The 22,290-nt window shown below is 37.1% G+C and overlaps 1 protein-coding gene across 11 annotated transcripts in view; it reads right to left on the bottom strand.

Moving 5' to 3' along the window:
• Window positions 1-1,009: 1,009 nt before the first annotated feature.
• Window positions 1,010-22,290, bottom strand: part of LOC139966083 (atrial natriuretic peptide receptor 1-like) — a 161,401-nt gene continuing 140,120 nt past the window's right edge. For 5 of the 11 annotated variants that reach the window (XM_071968774.1, XM_071968773.1, XM_071968770.1 and 2 more), the window contains exons 5-22: window positions 21,781-21,875; window positions 20,673-20,823; window positions 18,415-18,499; window positions 17,479-17,587; window positions 16,290-16,352; window positions 15,082-15,159; window positions 14,206-14,310; window positions 13,417-13,488; window positions 12,533-12,695; window positions 11,445-11,597; window positions 10,781-10,949; window positions 9,428-9,580; window positions 8,968-9,091; window positions 8,022-8,090; window positions 5,704-5,878; window positions 3,848-3,946; window positions 3,416-3,507; window positions 1,010-2,997 (exon numbers count right to left, since the gene is read on the bottom strand). In XM_071968774.1, the coding sequence (XP_071824875.1) occupies window positions 2,860-2,997; window positions 3,416-3,507; window positions 3,848-3,946; window positions 5,704-5,878; window positions 8,022-8,090; window positions 8,968-9,091; window positions 9,428-9,580; window positions 10,781-10,949; window positions 11,445-11,597; window positions 12,533-12,695; window positions 13,417-13,488; window positions 14,206-14,310; window positions 15,082-15,159; window positions 16,290-16,352; window positions 17,479-17,587; window positions 18,415-18,499; window positions 20,673-20,823; window positions 21,781-21,875 (2,093 nt within the window). In that variant the 3' untranslated portion in view covers window positions 1,010-2,859. The remainder of the gene's footprint in view (window positions 2,998-3,415; window positions 3,508-3,847; window positions 3,947-5,703; window positions 5,879-8,021; window positions 8,091-8,967; window positions 9,092-9,427; window positions 9,581-10,780; window positions 10,950-11,444; window positions 11,598-12,532; window positions 12,696-13,416; window positions 13,489-14,205; window positions 14,311-15,081; window positions 15,160-16,289; window positions 16,353-17,478; window positions 17,588-18,414; window positions 18,500-20,672; window positions 20,824-21,780; window positions 21,876-22,290) is intronic. The other 6 variants (XM_071968777.1, XM_071968778.1, XM_071968769.1 and 3 more) reach the window with 2 other exon arrangements.

Below are 22,290 nucleotides of genomic sequence, written 5' to 3'. Positions count from 1 at the left end.
TACAAAAAAAAGTGCAAACCGATGGTTAGGCTGATTTCCCATAGACTTAGTGTGTTGTTAAGCTACCATGTGTTCGAAGATAACAGCAATAACGAAAGCTTTCCATAGATATCTTATAACTGCGTCACAAATTCAGCTAATAAACAGATGGCTAGGTTAGACTGCCCCCATTGACTTAGTGTGGTGTTAGGCAACCATGTGGTCGAACGTAACAGCAATTACGAAAGTATTCCATGGATGTCTTATAACTGTGTCACATCTCCAGCAAATAAACAGATGGTTAGGCTTAGCTAGATTTCTAATTGACTTAGTGTGGTGTTAGGCTACCATGTGGAAGAAATTATTATTTATTCATTCGTTTATTTCAAAGAAGGAAAGGCTGACAAGGAATTATACGCGATGTTTATGGATTATAGACGGGATAACTAAAAAATAGTAATCGCAAGTGGCTTTTTAGTAATCGTTTATTCCAAATGCGATCAAATTGCGCGAATCGCGCAATCTCGCGGCAAATGAGAACCCTGGGCCTGCATAATAGATAGTAGTAGTATTAAAAACTGAAGAAGAGCTAAATTGGATATCTATATGGTTTGATCCAATAGACGTGCACGAGCTAGCATAAGCAGCGGAGGCAGTGCGATGTTAGTAGTAATGCTAATTATATAATTAAATAATTTATTTATTTACAAGTTAATGAAAGAAACAGAAGCAAATAAAAATTATTGAGGGAGGTTTTATACCTTATCTTACACCTACGTATTTGAACATGAAAACATTGTCAGTAGAGAATATAATGCATTTATTACAGCATCCAATATGTAATTTCTTGAAAATCGTGATACACGAGGGTAAACAATTTTTTCCGGGTACCCGGATACCCGACGGGTAACGGCCCTCGGGTACCCGGTTCCCGATTTTTGGACCCGTGTAAACACTAGTATAATCACATGAATTATTCTTCCCATGTTATGCTTCATCGACAAGACGATTGCGCTGACCCCCCCCCCCCCTTGGTACCCCCTCCCATCGTCCTCATGCACACACACAATGATTGACGTGCATCCCCATTCCCCTCACACACCTCTCATCATCAGCAGGGCGGAGAAATGGTTCAGTCGGGGAATTTTATACATTCATCAGGGGAAGAATAAATCCACTAGTTTGTTTCCAACCACGCACAAACACCAAAAGTATCTTAGCACTATACATAACGTTTAGAGCTTCTAATGATAGACATAAATTGTTAGTCTAAATATGCCTAAGAATGCATCATTTGACGTCTAAACTTTTAATATATATATATTTTTGCTGGGGAAGGACCCCAACCCCCCCCCCCCCTATTTGAGTCTTTATGAGGAGCCGGTTCCAATGAACCGCCACGGCCACCCCAACTTTACAAACTCCTTGATTAGCCTCTGGTCCTTCCATAAAGATTCAGGCCCCTACCTTAGTCAACCGGGAAATTCAGAATCTCCCTCTCCAACCAACACCTTTTTAATCCCTTGCACGCCACATTGCACACGCCCCCCCCCCCCCCACCCAAAACCATCGAACTACTTGCTGGTAGCCTGTGTTATTAATGTTGATCACTTACCTTGGTAAGATCCTGTACACACTGTGATATATGGCGTGTAAATGCTGGTCATCAAAGCCGTCCTAGCAGTGTAGGAAAATCAAACGTTATAGTATCATCATCAAGGGCCCTATATATATTCTGAGAGTACAAATACAGTGCCCTTACACCAGAACCGTGATCATGTGACAAATCATGTCTTTCGGGATAATATCAGTAACGCTGTCTTAGCCTCGCCCCACCCCCCCCTCCCGCCCTTCCCTCCCCAAACGACGAAAGATGAAAGAACGTGCGGTGCCAATGGGTGATGATCGACGTTAACGTGATAATGATGGTGAGAATATTTACACGACTAATTAAACTATATATATGCAATACTGCAGATTAAAAATGCAAGGCCAAGAGCACGACAGTATGAATGTCAATTATGCAACATCTTTGTCATTTTATTTTTAGTAAATACCCGCACATTCGTCAAGTTGGTTGTGAAATAATGACAGCATTAGTTTGGTTCAAATAACATGATATCTCTACGAAGGAAAATATGTAAATGATAAACAACCAAGGTATCCTTCTGATCACGTAAAGCCTGTAATCACCCAAAATAAAGGCCACCCTCTCCCATTCCCCATACAACTATTAAAAACAGGTAATACCGACAACACAAATAAAATGGTGTCTACATTAAATATACCCCACACACATTGTTGGCCCTCACCGTAAAACGTGGGTTCACCGATTCGGGTTTACAGACTGATTATAAGCCTCAATATTTTAGTTCGAATTACAAAACGAATTTGTTTTATGTTTCTCTCCCTTTAAAAATAGGGTGTCTTGTATAACTGATTTTCGAGAAATTCTTACTCTTTGTTTAGTGAAGCCATGCATCCAGTAATGTTCACGTGAGTAATCTGCTAGTTTGATTGTTTAACGGTTTGCTTTCAGTTTACATAGTTCAGGCTGTTATCATGTTTAACTCATTTTTCCTATGTAACAACACTTATACATCATTTTAACTTAAGACACATTTGATACATATGGATGGATTTCGTGCGTAGCAAGTATGCCTAACAATATATAGAAATACAAAAAGCAATTAAAACACGTTGAAATTTAATGTTACATTTTGCTTTAAATTTGTCACAATATGGTGTAAGAATAGTACACAATTAAAAGGAAATGTTAATTAATTGCCACGAAAACATAATATGTTGCTTTTAGTACATCAAATCGCTCCAGGAGCGTGAAAGAACAAAAGTAGTGCAAGATACAATTTGAAACAAAATCTACACTTCCTGAACATCAATAACTTTAGCTGGTGGAATTTCTTTTCCCTGTCGACTCGTTTTGCGTAAAGTTTTCTGCATTGACTTTGGTTTTGTCTCGCTGGATATCAACCAATATGTTGTCTGACGTCCTTTGCCCTGTAAATGAAATCAAACACACAGACAACATACTCTATTAGTTTCCTTTTGTTTTAAAATTCGATGGGTGAGGAAAAAGGAATACACTAAGACCAAGGAAGTCTGTAAAATGACATCACCATAGTAGACTTCCAATATAACTGATGCAATTGTTGCATTGTTCTGTACGTCTAATTAGCATTTAATCAGCACTACTGGTTAATGACAATACCGGTATCAACAAGCTACCGTACGTATTGTTGTTTCTTTTGCAAAGTAAATCATTTTTCTTTTCTTTTGGCAGTTATAGTTTGTGTCATCTTCTGAGGCGGAATTTGGCCTTTAACACCGGCAAATGTTCAACCGGACTGACGTAAACTGTCGAAAGGGCTGGCCGTCATATGATAATTTAATAGGTATATGTAACGTAATGGCTTACCTTCATCTCGATTTCCCCGCGATACTCTGTTTTGAAGCCCCCTAATGTGTCAAGGATATCACATGTGCTTTGACTAACGTGGACTTTGAGAGCTACAAAGAAGGAACCAGAATGTATCAGAAGTAATTAGAAAATGTATAATTAACACCACAAAGAAAACAGTTGCATGCTTAACTGCAAATACAACGTGCTAAACCGTTGACCCTCTTTAATTAATAAATGTTCTTCGCCTTGGCAAGTAGATTATTCTGTATTTCATCGTTTTCTCCTTCTTTTGTTAATCAATTCATTGTGGGTTGTTCTTGTACAGGGTTTTTCAGCACACTGTTCTGTATAAATGTGCTTCTTTAGATCTTAATTATCTTCACGTTATTCGATAACGCATATATAGTAGTTCGCCTAGAGTGGCAAAATAGAATGAGTTATATATACCTTCTCCATTCGATTCCATTCTTGAGGCAGTGTTGACGGTATCTCCAAACAGACAGTAACGTGGCATCTTCAGACCCACCACGCCGGAAACACAGGAACCTTAGGAGTATTGTAAGGACAAGAACCATGCTTAATGGGAAAGTGTAGGCTTATGCATACATGTACAAAGTATTGCAACATAAGAAAGACCGAAGGCTCCAAGTGATTAAACTGTTCTTTCGAAATTGATTTACTACTTGTTACTGTCGTTACTTATAATCTTATATGCACTCAATGGGCCGATAATTATTTCGGTACCATTGTCAGTTCAATTAACAAGCTCACTAAATAGGCAGAAGCCTGTAGATGTAGTGTTCCTGGATTTCCAGAAGGCCTTTGATAAAGTTCCCCACCAGCATCTATTACTTAGGCTGAAGAGTATGGGTGTCAATGGGAATTTACTGTCTTGGATCGAGAATTGGCTTGGTAATAGGAAACAGAGGGTTGTAATTAAAGGCTGTGCTTCTTCTTGGCAGGACCTTACTAGTGGGGTTCCACAAGGGTCTGTATTAGGTCCCCTGTTGTTTGTTGCCTATAAAAATGACATTGACGGAGATATTTTGTGTACAGCCAAGAAATTTGCTGATGACACCAAATTGTATTCTGAGGTCTCTTCCAAAAGCGATTCTGAGAAGTTTCAAACGGATTTGGATAAGGTTTTTTCCTGGTCTCAGGGGTGGCAAATGCTTTTTAATATTGATAAATGCAAGGTAATGCACATTGGTAGTAGTAACCAAAAGTTTACATACAATCTTAATGGTGTGGAGTTACAGGAGGTCTCTGTTGAAAGAGACCTAGGTATCTACATTGACTCATCTCTGCAACCTTCTAAACATTGTCTTGAAGCTGCTAAAAGAGGTAATAGGGTTTTAGGTATGATCAAGAGGAACCTCAGTTTTTTGAAAGAGGACGTCGTAGTTAGGCTTTATAAGCAGTTGGTTAGACCTCATCTGGAGTATGCTGTGCAGGCTTGGAACCCCTATTTTGCTAAGGATAAGAAAGTACTTGAAAAGGTCCAGAGGAGGGCTACTAGGATGATTAGTTCCTTAAAGAGTGTTCCTTATAATAGGCGGTTACAACTGTTGAATCTCAACACACTGGAGCTTAGGAGGTTACGTGGGGACTTGATCCAGGTTTTCAAGATTGTGTATGGTTTCGACAATTTATCCTTTACCGACTTTTTCATGTTTGCTAACAGTAGTTGTACCAGAGGTCATTGTCTTAAACTCCAAAAATCACATAGTAGGATTAATATTCGGCATAACTTTTTTTCTAATAGGGTTGTGAATGAGTGGAATGGTTTGCCTGAGAAAGTTGTACTTGCAAGTAGTGTCAATGGTTTTAAGAATGCTTTGGACAAGCACTTTAAGCATTGCAATCGGGTCTGAGTGTTTGTGTCTTCAGTTTTTTCTCTCTATAGGGTCCTTGATGGGGACTTAAGTGTCCCTCCTGATCCTGTTTTTCTACTAAACTACACTAACTTGGATGTTTTCGTTGACCTATACTTAAAGGTAGTTTAAAGAAATGATATTGTAAATTGTGTTAAATTAGTCACAAATTCTTCCAAGATTGCAATAAATTATTTTACTCTTCAAACAAACCCACTGCACACTTTATTTTATTTCATAAAGATATTCTGTTGATATTTTTGACAAAATACAAGAATGTTACAATATCTTCGTTCTCGTCTGATTTAAAACTATACCTCTCTTCACGTGACTTTGAAACTACTATTCAATCCATCCTCACAAATCACGTGGTCAATACAAAAGAGCGAAGTAGTTGGTTTCTAGCTACGAGCACGTAGTTAAACGTACCTGTATGTATACCCACTCGAAGCATCAGTTTCCTATCTGGTAGGTGTTTTATCTTGAAATTGGATGAGGCATCAATAAGAACAAGTGACATATTTGCAATTTCCTTGGCATGGCAATCACCATTACGGATTGGTAATCCAGAAACAACCATGTATGCGTCACCAATGGTCTCAACCTGGAACAAAACATATATATGGTACAATTAATGAATGGTATATATGTCTGTGTGTATGCATGTCCATGCATTCATATAGCGTTGCAAAATAGCATTATAGGAAACAAATAGGATTTTAACTGTATAAAATGTGCAAGAGAGGTAGCATAACAGTTACCTGACGAGGAGAAGAATTCCAAACGGTTGAATCAACTGAAGAAAAGACCCGCTAGTGCGGTTCACGGTGCCTAATTTCCACTAAGAACTTTTTCAAGGAGGCGCTAGGACTACTAACTGTTAGGGATGCATTGAAGTTGAAGATGGTATATCCAGGGGCGTATCCAGGGGGGCGCAACAGGCGCGCGCCCCCCCTATTGGCCGTCACCAAAAAATAAAAGTTTAGCAAAAAAAAAAAAAAATTGATGACGACCTTTATGTGAGATGTCGGTGATCGCTCAACCCCCCCCCCCCCCTCCCGTATGCTTTATTTTTTGTTTGCCAAAAAAAGGTTCTGGCGAAGTTCGGCGGCATAATAGTTTTAGAAACATAGATGGTAATTGTGTTTGTATTATCACTATAAACACTAAGTGACATGCCAGCCATACTAAATTGTGCATTTTGTGTCCATATTTACTGGAAATGTTGCTTATTATTAAGGTCGAAAAATGGATCACATATGGCCATGGGCGGCGATCCTGGGTGGAGGGGGGATATATCCCCCATGAAAATGGGTGGAGGGGATGTAATGCACCATATCCCCCCCCCCCCACCAAATGCCAGGGATAAGAATATTTTCATGCCTACATTTATGCATCTTCGTTAATGTTCGGCTCTTTTTTAGCTTCATTTCTCGCCTACCATAAACGCAGTGCGATCTTTTCAAATAAAGCGTCTTTATAAAGCAAAAATAGTTGACTGTAGGCTTCATTGGCCCTATAACAACAAAATGTATTATTGCGCCCACGGTATCGATATAGTACATATATGCACCCTCATAGTATTCATATAGGCCCTATAGTAGGCCTACACACGTACATGTTCCCTCGAACAGCTGAGAATCTCATGTAACCAGGGTAATGCTTAATACACGTTTCACCTGGATGCCCTAGCAATCGGTACATAGGAATGTGACTATGTGTAATTGTGTATTGCATGTGTATAGGCCTATAATAGCCTGCATGAGGCCATTTTCTTCATCGAATAATATAAAAGAGCTCTCGAACATTCTAACGTTGCGCCTGAAACAAGATTGACAGGGGCAATTTTCCCAAAATAACACCCGAAATTTAAAAAAAAAAAGTATTTTGGATCCTGATTATGAGATATTTCGGACATGACATCCCTATTTTAAAGTTGGGTATATGCCGCTTGGAAACCTCGGGAAGTGCCGTTTCCGGCCATCTAGAGGGTTTGTTAATCCCAAAATTTTCTTGTACGCTTCGCGCCAACTCATGGTGGCGCTACGCTTAGATAGTCAACAAGGTCATACCCCCCCCCCCCACTCGGAAGTACGGATCGCCGCCCATGCATATGACACCATTTTGCATTTCATCCCTTCTTCGAAAGCAAAAATTGTACACCCCTCCCCTTAGACCAATCCCCCAGGACGGCGATCATTCATGCCTGACGCCCCCCCCCCCCCTATTGGAAAATCCTGGATACGCCCCTGGTATATCATATAAATTCAACGATGATTTTTGCAACAGTGATTTGAAAACAAAAGATTTTACTCATGCTGTTACGTTTTCTTAATGAGGTTATTTGATAAAAAACAAAATAAATGGTTTCAGGCAAACCTCGTGTATGTATTTGGTTATTCCACTAGAAGTTGATGTCGCTGTAGATAATGAACTTGTTGTTGGGGTTATACCTGTTACGATAAACGTGTCTCTTTGACGAGTAGCACGAAAAACGTAGGCTATCACAAAAGTTGTCAGATTTATTCCTGTGTAAAAGTAAGTTGGCCTGACGTTTCGATCCTAGCAGGATCATCTTCAGAAGCTAGATGACAAGTAACAGTAACAGAATGGACAAAAACACACAGAATACAGACAGGTTAATGAGCATGGTGAGCACAAAGAAATAGATGTAAGGGGATTAGTAGACAAGGGATGGAGTTAATTAATTCCTATTAATTAACTTAATGACAATAAAATCAACAAACCTTGTACACGTCGAAGTTGTAAAGAATTTCGTCAAAACAGGTATATAGGTCATTGAGGAAAGTTACCACCTGAAAAAGGATAGTTAATATAACATTTTTATTATTTTTATTATATAACGTTAATGTACCACTGAGTCATGCGTTAAAGGAGACAAAACCCAACCGTCTTTTTAGCATTTATGATAAAAAACTTAACGAAGAACAACAGGTCAGAAAAGTCTTTAACCATTTGGGTAGCATCCTAACTAAAAAGTTGTGATATCTCCCAAATGGAAGAAGGCATTTCTTATAGCCTTGTGTGTGTGGGAGGAGTGGGGGGGGGGGGGGTAGTTTCAGCACAGTGTTCTCTATCATATAGTTTAATGATGGTGGTTGGGTTCGTGTCTCTGTGTTAATAGCGTATAAGTTTTTATATTGTGAAGTATTTTATTACCCGCCTCTTCAATGTTTACTTGTAAAAGTCAATAAGGCTTTGCAGTTATAGTGCATTTCACGTTTACTCTTGCCAACGTATCCACGGCGTTATCTATTAACCACTTGTATAGGCTGTCATGCCTATTAATTGAATTTAGTTAATAAATTACAAACATTCGCATGATTGGCTCCGTTTGTGTCAAAACAGCTTATTCTAGGTTATAATTACAGTATTCGATAGTATTGGCTTACTGACAATAACAATATTGTCAATAGCCTAGCAGTGATCACGAAATACCGACAACAACCTCAGAGTAACTGAAATGTCCCTCCTCCCATCACCCTCCCCCGGACCACCACCGCCGCCATTACCTGCCCATTCACATATACTTTATCCATGCAAGTAAAATAAATGATCATAATCTGTTTACACCGCCATTTCAAGTTCGCTAATTGTCATTTCACTTAGACTGTTTTTCTTCTTTGATTGGTTATTACTAACGGGCCTTGCTATTTATTCGGGTATTCATACCTGCATCGGTGTGCTCTGTGCGGACATTGAAGTGAAGCCCACGATATCGCTGAAGAAAATAGTCACGCTCTCGTACGCTTCTGGTTTCACACTGTTACCGTGTTTCAGTTGATCAGCGACAGACCTGTTAATAAAGCGAAAGTTATGGAATACAAGTATAGGTGATTTGCATTTACAACCATTAATTATAGATCAATCTACAATATTGGTAATACAGGTTTATCCGTTATCTAAGAGGGCAAACAGCTCTATATAGCGTGATTAATTGTTTTTCAAAATATTGTGAGTTCGATCAAATATATATATATAAAGCAGGAAGCCCGGGTTCGAATCCCGATGGAGGCTGGAAGTTTTTTTCACTGTTCTTGATTTTCCAGCTCACTACGATATGTATATGATTTTATATGATTTTACGTTAGCGTTATAGGTAAGTAATAAAACAGGAGTTTATGGTCCATACTTTGGTAGAACTTCATAAAGTAATGTTTCAGCCTTCTTCTTTTCTTCCAAGAAAGCTGCTGTTCTTTCCTCCACCAACTTTTCAAGGTTGTTAGCGTATTGTTCCATGCGTGCTAAGAGGTTATCCAGAAGGTTCGAGCCGCCTTTGATGTTTCTGTAACGGTTAAACAAACTTAGTATTATTAAACTAATAAAGGAAACTTGTAATCAGATTTGAAGAACGAGTACAACAGCATGAGTACGAATACAGTAACATGAGCACGAGTATTCCTTTTGCATGAGTTCGAGTGCAAGGCTCAAAGCAGGAATTCTACTTCCTTTGTGCTAGTTCCGATGATGATATTCAAAATACCCCAAGTGCGAGTAGTACAAATCCAAAATGGCGAGTACAAGTACATGCAAGTATGCCAGAATACGAGTACGACTGCGGACTCACTACACGTTTGATTTTAAAGAAGTAATGGACACTTGTCGTCAGCGTAAGTGTGGTGTGCAATATTTTCAGTGTCTTCATTCACACGAACTTAAACTATATGCACCAGGATAATTTCTTTCGAATCACGCAGTCTACTTCCTTCTGTCCTTATCTTTGTGTATGTTCAGCCATCGAACCACATCAACGAAGCTGCTAATATGACTTCGACATACAACCAGTAATAATTGGTAATGATAGGCTTGCTGCTTACGACAGACTGTAAAATAATGGTACGGTATCATGTCTGTAACTTGATGCCGCTTTGGTTCTTATATATGCACTACATAACACGCGAGAATGCTTCACTATCACCACCAGTACCATCACCGTCTTCTTCACCATCTTCACTGTCACCGTCACCATCGTCGTCGTCGTCGTCGTCGTCGTAGTCGTCGTCGTCATCATCATCATCATCATTATCATCATCATCATCATCATCATTATCATCATCATCATCATCATCATCATCATCATCATTATCATCATCATCATCATTATCATCATCATCACCACCACCACCATTGCCATCATAAACACCATCCCGACCATTACCGCAGTATCTTCACCATCTCCATCCGGCATTATCACCACGACCACCTCCATCACTAACACCACAATTATCACCACCACCGTCACCGTCGCCGTCACGATCACCGTCTTCAACGTCACCGCCACTACTACCACCACTAACACAATCAGCATCACCACAACCATCTTCACCGTTACGCTCACCTTCACAACCATCATCACTACCATCACCACCATCACCGTCACTATCACTATCAATATCACAAACATCTACGGTCGTCATCACCATGAACACATAAGAAAGAGAATCAAAGACAGTCGAAGAACCGTGAACAATAAAACACATCTTACTTATTAATTTTCCTCATGGTTGCCATCATAGCAGCTGTGTTTGGTCTGTTCTCCCCACGCTCGTCCATACATTTTTGTATTAACGCCAGGATTTGTGGATTGATTTCACCGTCAGCAATGGCTTGTCGATATGGCGGGTTTTCTCCTTCTTTAACCCGTCTTACAATTTCTAGGTAACAAAAACGTATAGCATAACACAATGACAAAAAAAGATAATAACAGCAACAACAATCATAGTACGCTGGTCGCACTTTTACTACAAAATAGTAAAATCCTATCAGCATATAGCATTCTTCCAGGGGAGACGTAAGAGGATTCAATCTGGGTAGGGGAGGGAGAAGGGCCAACACGTAGAGGAGCAGAGGAGCAAACCACAACAATGCTTCAAAACAATGGATCTTCTGTATATTCCGTACTACAAATGCTAATATTTGAATGCACATCAATGCACATAAAAGTGCTCTTATTACCAACAAGTGACAGGCACATCCCCTTGTGCCCCAGCTCCACCCCCCACCCCTGTTATGCATCAGATCCGATTGATATTCAATCTTTAACCTTCAGTGATATTGAACCGTTTTTCACTCAATCATATATGAATCTTAAATAAATGTACCTGTTTTTCATTCAAATGTAGCCAACGAATTTTTATGAATTAAAATACCTGCAATACTGAGATTATTTCGTTCTAATTCATAGGGTTCCATTCTGGTCACGATTTCAGTCAAGACTATCCCAGCACTGTAAATATCCGATTCTTTTGTGGCCATGGTTGTCCCCTCCGACCGTATCGCTTCTGGACTAGCCCATAATAAACCTGTCAACGAGAAAGAACATGAAGGAGGCTTTAAATATGGCGTTTATCAAAAGCGACATAGTCAGAGAAATTGGGGCAGGGGAGTGGAAACTTTAGGAACTTTTGCCAACAAAATACCCCCCCCCCCCTCTTCTCATAATGTGAACTACCCATCGATCTAAAACAAAAGCTATGGAGTACTTCATTTCATAATGGATTCGTTAAAAATTGGTGCATATAGCTGGTTAGAATTAGTAGAGTGAGTATAACGTCGGTATGGAATTGAGGGTACTTATCAAGTGCACTGCTCTCTTCGGTATTTGGAAGATGATCCATAATTACTGCATCGTGTTATTTGGGATCGTCACGACGGTCGCGTTATCTCTTTCAAAATACTGGAATATATGAAATCAGTTTATACATCCTCACATTTACTGTGGCGCTATACATAATTTCAAAGATACGAATCATGCTTTGACAGTCGATCCCCGCCACCCGTAAAGTTGACAATTGACAATTCATAAAATGATGGACGTTAAATATGAATGTAAGAGACTGACTTCGGTCAGCCTGCGGCTTGATAAGCCAATGATGGCATCTTCGCGAGTTCCTGATTTCAGGAGGATTTAAAATACGCACACACATACACGCATACATGCTAGTTTGGGACCTTGTAGCCTTGCTCGTATGAGTATTATAAACATAAAACGGTGCACGGTGTACTAGTGGTTTGCACTCGAAAGACTGCTTTTGCTGGTTGCCGTTACTTTGTACTCGAACTCAGGACCTTGTTTTTGAACTCGGTACATTGTACAGGTACTCGGGACATTGTACTTTAACGACAAGTCTGTTCATATGCAAACTACACATATGGCAGCAAACTTACTTCTAGTTAGGTTTGTTGCTGACAATAATTAATAAAAATTAACGATGATTACCAGCATTTCTCAACTTACGATATAATTCCTTATTGTCCGTTCGATCACGGTTCTCATATTTACGGAATAAATGGAGGCCGTAGAAACCAAGTTTGAGAACAAACCGACTGTCGACGAAGCAAGTTTCCGATGTCAGGTAACCGTGTTTCTCGATGTTGCTCGCATGAATGTAATGAAGACCCTGTACATGTAAGAGCACAAATATTTATCACATAATATGATGCAATGAATCAAGCGAAACAAGTATGATGACCACAGTCATAACACGCTAATTTTGTATACGTAATAAGTATTTACAACAATCATAACAGGCTAAAGAATCATGCGTAACAAGTATGATTATCACAACATATATATATATATACTTATATATATATATATATATATATATATATATATATATATGCATATATATGTGTTTGCGTGTGCGTGTATGTGTGTGTAACAAGTATCATTACCAAAACCACAATACGCTAATGTTATATACGTAAGAAGTATCACTATACCAAAACCACAATACGTTAATGCTACATACGTAAGAAGTATCATTACCACAACCATAATACGTAATATGTGTGATTACTACAGTCATAACACGCTTGTGATATTTAATCTTACGTGAAGAGTAAGATCACCATAGCTACCCTACTCTAATGGTATATACGTAACAAGTATTATTATCTTAACACACTACACGTAACAAGTATTATTATCATAACACACTACACGTAAAAAGTATAATTATTCCAGTGAGATCAATGTGTTTTAAAAGTTTGACAAAGCTCTTACAGTTTTAATGGCTAAATAGTTCAATCTACTCCAATCGGTACAGATATACATGTTGACTTAAATGGAGTTAAACCAATATTAGGACCATTCTCATTTTGCATAACTATAGTTACCTGGACAATATCGTTGATAAGAGAACATTTAAAGGTCCAGTCCAGTTTCAAGTCGTCATTGTGGAGGATATCCTGTGAGGACAAAATATGCCATTTTATCTTAATTTCTTAAGTTAGAGGCGTATGAGGGTATTTCTGATTACACTGTTATTTAGTTGGGAAGCAGGGCAGCCCTATACAGCTCTTTCAATCGGAGGAGGGGGGAAAGGGCGAAGCCCCTCGTAGCGATTTTGAAGCACAAAAATATAGGTTGTATGCCCCCCCCCCCCCCTCCTTGCTCATACACCCCTGTAAATATAAAAAGTATGCTGTCATACACTTTATTACAATGAGAATACTGAGACATACAACTGTTCATCGTGAGGCATCCTCTCTTGCAAACCGTTTCACAGTTTCGCAATAATTAGACCATAATTTATTCCTCTTGTTGAGAGTTAATTAGAATAAAGAAGTAGAATTTTAGTGAAAACCGAGCTTGTGAAATAAAACAAGTTGATCTAGATCAGTAGCTTATGCCGTTATTGAGATATAAAATATTGCAGTTTATTCATTTTGTTTTAGATGAGTGCATTGCTCTCATAATCGATGGTTTTATCAATGCATTGACTGTATTTAAATATCACAAAAAATGTGAGTATAAACAAATAAATAATTTTTCGGTTGTAATTAATAAGTTTTGTGTATTATAACATAAATTATCCACGCTCACATGACAGAAATTGAAATGGTTTCTGTAGCACAAGAAGAAAGAATAAAATTATATTAATAAAAGGATAAGTATCCTGTTACCTCCAAACTCCCCTTTGTACAATGCTCCTGGACAATGGCAATATTGGGCTGTTCTACGCTTGCGCCAATGAATCGAATCACGTTTGTATGGTCCAGCTGCCTCATCTACAAAATGGGAGCAGAGCAGATTTGTCATAGAAAAAAGGCCTTTATAAATCCATCACTCCAATCATTTAGGTCTGATACACTGAAACTGTTCTAATTGTATCAACTGTTAATTTAAAATAAAATAGCTTTCGGGAAATAGAACTTACACTAATGAACAGGCGACACATTGAATCCTGTTGCTTACATTGTCCACCATTTACACAAGCAAATGCAGGAAATATATATACATATATATATATATATATATATATATATATATATATATATATATATATATATATATATATATATATATATAAAGTACTACAATTATTGTGATCGCTCAATCATTTCCAATCCCAAAGCAATGTCTGTTGTAATAATTACTGAATGTTACATGTGTTTTTGTCACAAGGCTTGTCCGTGCAGAATATGCTTGTTGTTGTATAACCTTGATGTTATATGTTTCATTGTTAAGTCACGTCCAAATATCCTGTCGCCCCTTTATTCCAATCCCAAAGCAATGTCTCTTGATATAATTACTGAATGTCAAATGTGTTTTTGTCACAAGACTTGTTCGTGCAGAATTTGCTTTTTGTTGTATAACCGTGTTCTTTATTCACGTCAAAATATCCTGTCGTCCTTTGGTATATTAAATCATTCAAACAGAATGTGGTTACCATAGAAACTCAATACATGACAGCGTAATAATAATGATTTAATAATAACAAATGATAACAATTATGTAATAGTAGTAATAACGACTGGACGGATGAGTATATTACTTACATTTCGTAGTTCAAGAAGTACATCACGTGTCATATCAACTTTTTCTGTTTGTATCTTGGAGACCATCACTAAACGACCCTGTAATAAAATCAAATTATATTTATCATTCCGTTTGAACTTGTACTCCTTGCCAAAAGTCGAACCAGGACCTCTGTAACGAAAATGGCGTCACAAACATGAGTGTATACGGTTTTCTGATAAACCGCATTATAATAATTATGTGCAAAATGAAATCGCGAAGTTCCTCTCGAATCGATGATGAATCGAATATATTACGAATTGAATATATTTTATTGACATGTACTTTCTTCGCTATAGTCTCTACCGGTCAGCCGTTTAGTTAAGACTCCCTTTTATAGGTCTACATAGTATTATCAGAAAGTCTATGTTCGAATCCCAATATATCAGGGTGCGATCGTTGTACGTTAACTATATCAATGTTGGAACTGTTTGGGCACACGATTAGATCTGTGCGTTAAACATATGTTCTATGTTATCCAGATGCAGATACCCAGTCTGTATGGTTGGTAATAAAATTAAAAGCTGTTAATATCGACTGGAAATATTGTAACAAATCAGAGCATTACTAAGAAGCCCCGGCAATGTGAGACAGGCAACACTTCTACCATATGTCCTACAGTAGGTCTTGTGGGACATACAATAGGTCTTGTGGGACATACAGTAGGTCTTGTGGGACATACAGTTGGTCTTGTGCAGGGGTATACAGTAGGTCTTGTGCAGGGACATACAGTAGGTCTTGTGCAGGGACATACAGTAGGTCTTGTGGGACATCGCTAAATGCAGATAAATTATTTAGTAAACGTATCACTGCATGCAGTGTATACCTCACCTAACAAATCTCTTAACTTCACAATAAATCACCCACAAGTCTATTGGTCATGCAAACTCACTACGATATGCAGTATACTTGATTATCACCTATATTCACAAAGAGGTTTGGTAGATGCAGTGCCATGGCCTGTCAGTTTGAAGACCAAAAATCTGTACGTTTACGGTTAACTTTCAACTACCATGTCATTAACTTACCCGCGACCCCCTCCCCCGGCACCATTAAACCGTATCGTATTAAACCCACCATCCTCTCCCCCACCATTACAATGAGATAACAAGTTACGTTCGGCAACAGTGCCCTTGTGAACAAAATAAACATTTCATATGATAACCGTCTTTGTCTGTGTTGGTATTACCTGAAAATAGGCCACGGTCTCGTTGGTTCTTCCATGCTCGGTGCCTCCCGCAGACAATTCTCTCTTGAAAATACAAAAATAAAATTATAGGCATTTTGCCCCAAAGTCACAAATAACCGAAACAAATAGTAGCAATGTTTAATGAGTTCATATGTATACATATATTGTACTACTATTTCTCGTTTGTATTTTTTCTAATTGGTTATATTTTCCTCCTATTTTTTGGTGAAATGGAGGTGGGGAAATGTTATGTTGCTTGTTGTTAGTTAATTTTATATAACCATTTATCTGGTGCCTAGTCGGTGTCTGTCTGATGTTTGTATGGCGTCTGTCTGCTGTGTATTTGGTGTCTGCCCTATGTCTGTTTGGTGTCTATTTGGTGTCCGCCCTATGTCTGTTTGGTGTCTATTTGGTGTCTGCCCTATGTCTGTTTGGTGTCTATTGGTGCCTGCCCTATGTCTGCCTGTTGTCTATTTGGTGTCTGCCCTATGTCCGCCCTATGTCTGTTTGGTGTATATTTGGTGTCCGCCCTATGTCTGTTAGGTGTCTATTTGGTGTCTGCCCTATGTCTGTTTGGTGTCTATTTGGTGTCTGCCCTATCTGTTTGGTGTCTATTTGGTGTCTGCCCTATGACTGTTTGGTGTCTGCCATATTTCTGTTTGGTGTCTATTTGGTGTCTGCCCTATGTCTGTCTGGTGTCTATTTGGTATCTCCCCTATGTCTGTCTGGTGTCTATTTGGTGCCTGCCCTATGTCTGTCTGGTGTCTATCTGAATTCTACCTGGTGTATATATGGTGTCTGCCTAGTGTCTATCTGGAGTCTATTTGGTGCTTAGCTCCTTTTCCTTGCCCCACTATATATTGATAGTAACACTATACATATATCCCATCCTGCAAATGGTTCAGTTGGTATAAAGTGTTGCACATACCAATTAATACACCGCAATCGCTCTTCGTTTGACATAAACCGTTGAACGTTGATAGACGATAGCTAATGTTATGTTGAGTCCTTATTTCCTTTTTTTACTGACGTTTTAGCTTGCAACTAATTGTTATATAGAAATATTATATTCTGTTGTTTTATATAAAAATCAAAAGACATCCGTAAATCGGATATGAAATTATTTAAAAGGTTTGCATAGTTACCTCGAGCTCGTTAAACATAACAAGAACTGATGTGTGGGACCTACCATTGACATACTGTGTGAAAACGTCGATTGCTTCAACTTCTCAAAGACGAGGTCATTCCACTTTATCATCCACGACATTTTCATTAGATCTGCATTTAGAGCCATTCTCCTGTTGAGAGAAAGACATTACTTACTGTACCAACAGAAACTAATCGAGTGTGGTGCACATCGAGAAAACAGTTTAATAATGTCATAAATATACCGTAAACGTATGTCACAGCTTATGTGAGCACACAACCGGGTGGGGGCAACGGAGGGGAGGGAGAGGGGGGAGGGTGAACGTCAAAGGGAATTCTGATAAGATCATTTTCCTTAGGAAAGGTCTAAGAAAGCTTGAGTTTTATCTGTCTTTGTAGATTCCTGAGCTTATGTTCGATTTTGAGACAAAATCTATATGCCTTTCACAGCTGTCAGTATAACCAAGGAAGAAGGGAGGAGCTAATGGGTTCTTTAATACCGATAATTGAACCTAACGTTAACCAAAAGGCTCAAGCTAACGAACAAAAGTGCAAGTTTTCCAATTTGGCCGAAAATGTCCACATGAGAACGAAGAAGAGTGCAACATTGGAATATATTATTTAAGGATTTTCCCAGAACGGTTAATCCTCCAATATTATAGCAAACTTGATTACTTTTAGAGTTAGACTCATGCATGTAAATGTTATTTTAATACTTAATGAGTGATATCACCACAAAATTGTTCGTATTATAAGAATCAATGATCAAACGATTTAACAGCTACCTTCTTGGAAACAGCAACTATTTGAACTACGATCATCAGGCTATATAGAACATTTACACCCGACTTGTTTGTGATCTAGTCGGGTGTAAAATCCGTATCAGATTTAGTGTAAATATCGCAACATGAAAACCTTTTCAAAATTAGTCCAAATCCATTGATGTAAGGAAGAAACAAACACGTACAGCTGTACTTACCTTGAGACAAAGAAGAGCACTGTGCCAGAGACAATGATCATACATATAAATGTTAACGCCACAGTTATCAAAATGGATCTGGTCTCTGCAAAACAAGGAAAGAGAGGTGGAAAAAAGGAGAAATCAATACAAATGGAGATAAATACATGTATTTGGTAGTAAGTAGTAATATTCGTTTTGCTCTGTTTAACATATCTGAGTTTCTTTTGTATAAACACTTCTTTCATTCTTCTCTCCATCCCTTGTCTACTAATCCCCTTACGCCTATCTCTTTGTGTTCACCATGCTCATTTACCAGTCTGTATTCTGTGCGTGTTTTTGTCCCTTCTGTCACTGTTACTTGTCATTTAGCCTTTGAAGAAGATCCTGCTAGGATCGAAACGTCAGGCCAACTTACTTTTACACATTCTCTTACACAGGCTCTTTAGTGGATAAGCAGTTTGCTAACAGTTTTATTTTATTTCATTTTTATTATTATTATTTTTTTATATGTGAGTGTGTGTGACATGTATGGATTCATATGATAAACTCAAAGGTGACGTATATCCTTCAGATATTAGTGAACAGGTGTGGCGGAAAGGTGTGGGGGATTGGGAGGGGAGGGGTGGGGGTGGGGGATATATTTAGACAATCGCCTGTAAATGTTATCAATATTTCAGCCGTGGGGTTTGACACATTATAGAAGTTACTAAATGTTTTTGAAATGACTTTCTTCAATGTTTTAAACATTGGACATCTAGGTAAGAGTGTCCAAGTTTAGACAATGAGCTGACTCACTAAGGTAAAGATTTTTAGTGCCGGGCAGCAAAGTTATTGTTGAACTATATAAGAATGAGTAAATATAAGTTGTATGATTAACAAATTTGACCAACGATTTTCGACAAGTTTCCCCCAAAATACCGCGATTATTAATCAGACGATTTTTATCCAAGTGAAAAATACTAAGCGACTAATGTCCAATTGAACAAGACTGTTAATATTTCATCGCTTAAGCAGCTCAAAAGCTATTAAAAATTGTTGAAAAGACAGATAAAGCCACCATGTAGTCGAGCGTGAACAGTTATTAAATGTCGAATATAGTTTGTGCTCTGTACATTACAACTCTTGACCTACATATTGTCTACACAAACCCACCTCGAAGTTTCAATTATGTTTATGGCTTTGCACAAGGTACTACGGATCAAAAATACCTAGACTTGAAGTAAAAACCACATAAATCCGAATAAATCTGTAATATGCATACATTTATTGTAGACATTATTGGTCAGTTATCTCACATAGAATGAAACCGGATTTTGTTTGGGGGGGGGGGGAGGCTGAGCAAAAATAATCTTCAAAATAACTGGTCACTCATTGGCGGCCAATTACGAAACAAAAGGAATCAAAGTACATTGTCAGAACGATTAAGTATATTCCGAGTTTAAACAACTGCCTATTTGCATAGAATTCAGTTTGAAAGCAAAATCGAAGTTATAAGAAAAATGTTACACCAATCACAAAGAAGACCTAGTAACGATACTTTCGAAAAATTACATACCGCAGTAACTTAAGATCACGTTTTCTTATCCTTTTCCTTTTTTGCAGTAAATGGCGATCAATGGAAGCTGACGTCTAAATCATTTTTCTTTCTAATGTATCAGAATGTTATACAAAGTAAAATGCCAAACTTTCGTGTATTGTGGCATTGTATGAAAATGGAGTCGTGTTTGAAAGATGTACTTTGCGTCAGCTTGCTGCTACTTGCGTCATTTATGACGTAGATATATAATTCACGCATAATCAAGTAACCCTGAATCTCAGATATCTGTATGGGTTTGCAGTCTTTTCACATGCCTTTTAATTGCAGATGACGTGTCATTATATCAAGTACAGATACTTTTTCATAAATTAGGGTGAATCACAATTGTATAATTATTGCAAATATGGCTTCTGGTAATGTTTTGCAAGTCTGAAGTTATCGAGCTTATTCACATGTACCTTTTGGTCTTCCGTATTAAATCTGAGGACAGTAAACCATTAGATAATACACAATTCCACCGACACCTGCCAATCAACCCATCTTAAAAGGCTATAAAAGGCTGACCCGTCCGAAAGCTAGGACCCCCCCCCCCCTCCACCCACTCCCCGCCCGAACAAAGAACATCTAGACTTATCACCACCCATCTTAAAAGGCTCTATATAAGGCTGACCGGTCCGAAAGCTAGGGACGCCCCCACTCCCTCCCCCAACCCACAACCATAGCTGTAACATGAATTTACCACTATACTCTTCTTGACAAGCCGGGTTTTCATTCTGGAATCCACAGAAGGGAGCATCTGGTGGGGGTTCCGTGCGACCACCCGCCCAAACTGGCTTGTTTACTGCAGAGGCAACGAGGACGTCCGTAGTTCCATAGTAGTCGAATATTTCCTGTAGGTAAATGTATACAATATATATATATATATATATATATATATATATTCAATATATTCAATATATTCAATATTCAATATATTCAATATATTCAATATATATATATAAATATATTCTATATATATAAATATACATATATATATATATATATATATAAATATATATATATATATATATATTCAATATATATATTCTATATATATTCTATATATATAAATATATATATATATATATATAAATATATATATATATATTCAATATATATATAAATATATATATTCTATATATATAAATATACATATATATATATATATATATATATATATATATAAATATATATATATATATATATATATATATATATATATATATATATATATATATATATATATATATATATATAAATATATATATTCTATATATATAAATATACATATATATATATATATATATATATATATATATATATATATATATATATATATATATATATATATATATATATATATATATATATATATGTATATATATATATATATGGCAATGCCTTGAGTATGACCAAGATAAAGCCAAATATCCTAATAAACGACACATTTAAATCCTTTATTGTAAGCTGACACATTACATTAACATTCATGTTCAGATTATTGCATTTATAAGATGTAAGAACATAAATGTTTTTAATACTTTTTCAATGTCTCTTCTCTGTCGCAAAAACGAAGAATACATAAACAAGCTCCTTTTATATTCTATATAGAGTATTAAAAATGTCAATTTTCTTAAATCAGCTTGGTACCAATACTGAAAAACCTAGAAGGGAGAAAGTTAACTAGAACACAGAACACAAAAAAAAAATAGCTATAAGACGCACTGACGTACAAAGAGCATTCTATAACGTATTATATAAAGACCTCAATTTGTCGTCATATTTAAAAGAATATATTTATATCTTACGTGAAAGGTACCATTTTCTGTATCAGTCATATCCCAAAGGACATAATTAGCATCTCTGTCTCCGTTAGCGTTAATTGTCACCGACCCAGATATTCCTGTCGAAAAGCAAACACTTTTTAAGAATTTGAATTTCAAGTTTCTGAAAGTAAGAACAATAGTTACAAAAAAAAAAATTGAGTCGTTCCTCTTTATTTGTTTTTCTCTTTTAAGAAAATATGGAAAAAAAAATATCCTTGCTTTATGCCATTTCCTGTTTCTTGGGTTTTTAACGATACGGACGACCTTTGTCATGTTTGTACTTGATATGCATCTTGTAAACCTTCAAAATCATTCTTTATGTATTATATTCTTTCTCTAATTTATATATATACATATATATATATATATATATATATATATATATATATATATATATATATATATATATATATATATATATATATATATATATATATATATATATATATATATATTTATATATATATATATATATATATATATATATATATA

Source organism: Apostichopus japonicus, chromosome 4 (genome assembly GCF_037975245.1).
Source record: "Apostichopus japonicus isolate 1M-3 chromosome 4, ASM3797524v1, whole genome shotgun sequence".
Classification (NCBI taxonomy): domain Eukaryota; kingdom Metazoa; phylum Echinodermata; class Holothuroidea; order Aspidochirotida; family Stichopodidae; genus Apostichopus; species Apostichopus japonicus.
This window is presented reverse-complemented; position numbering and strand designations above follow the sequence as displayed.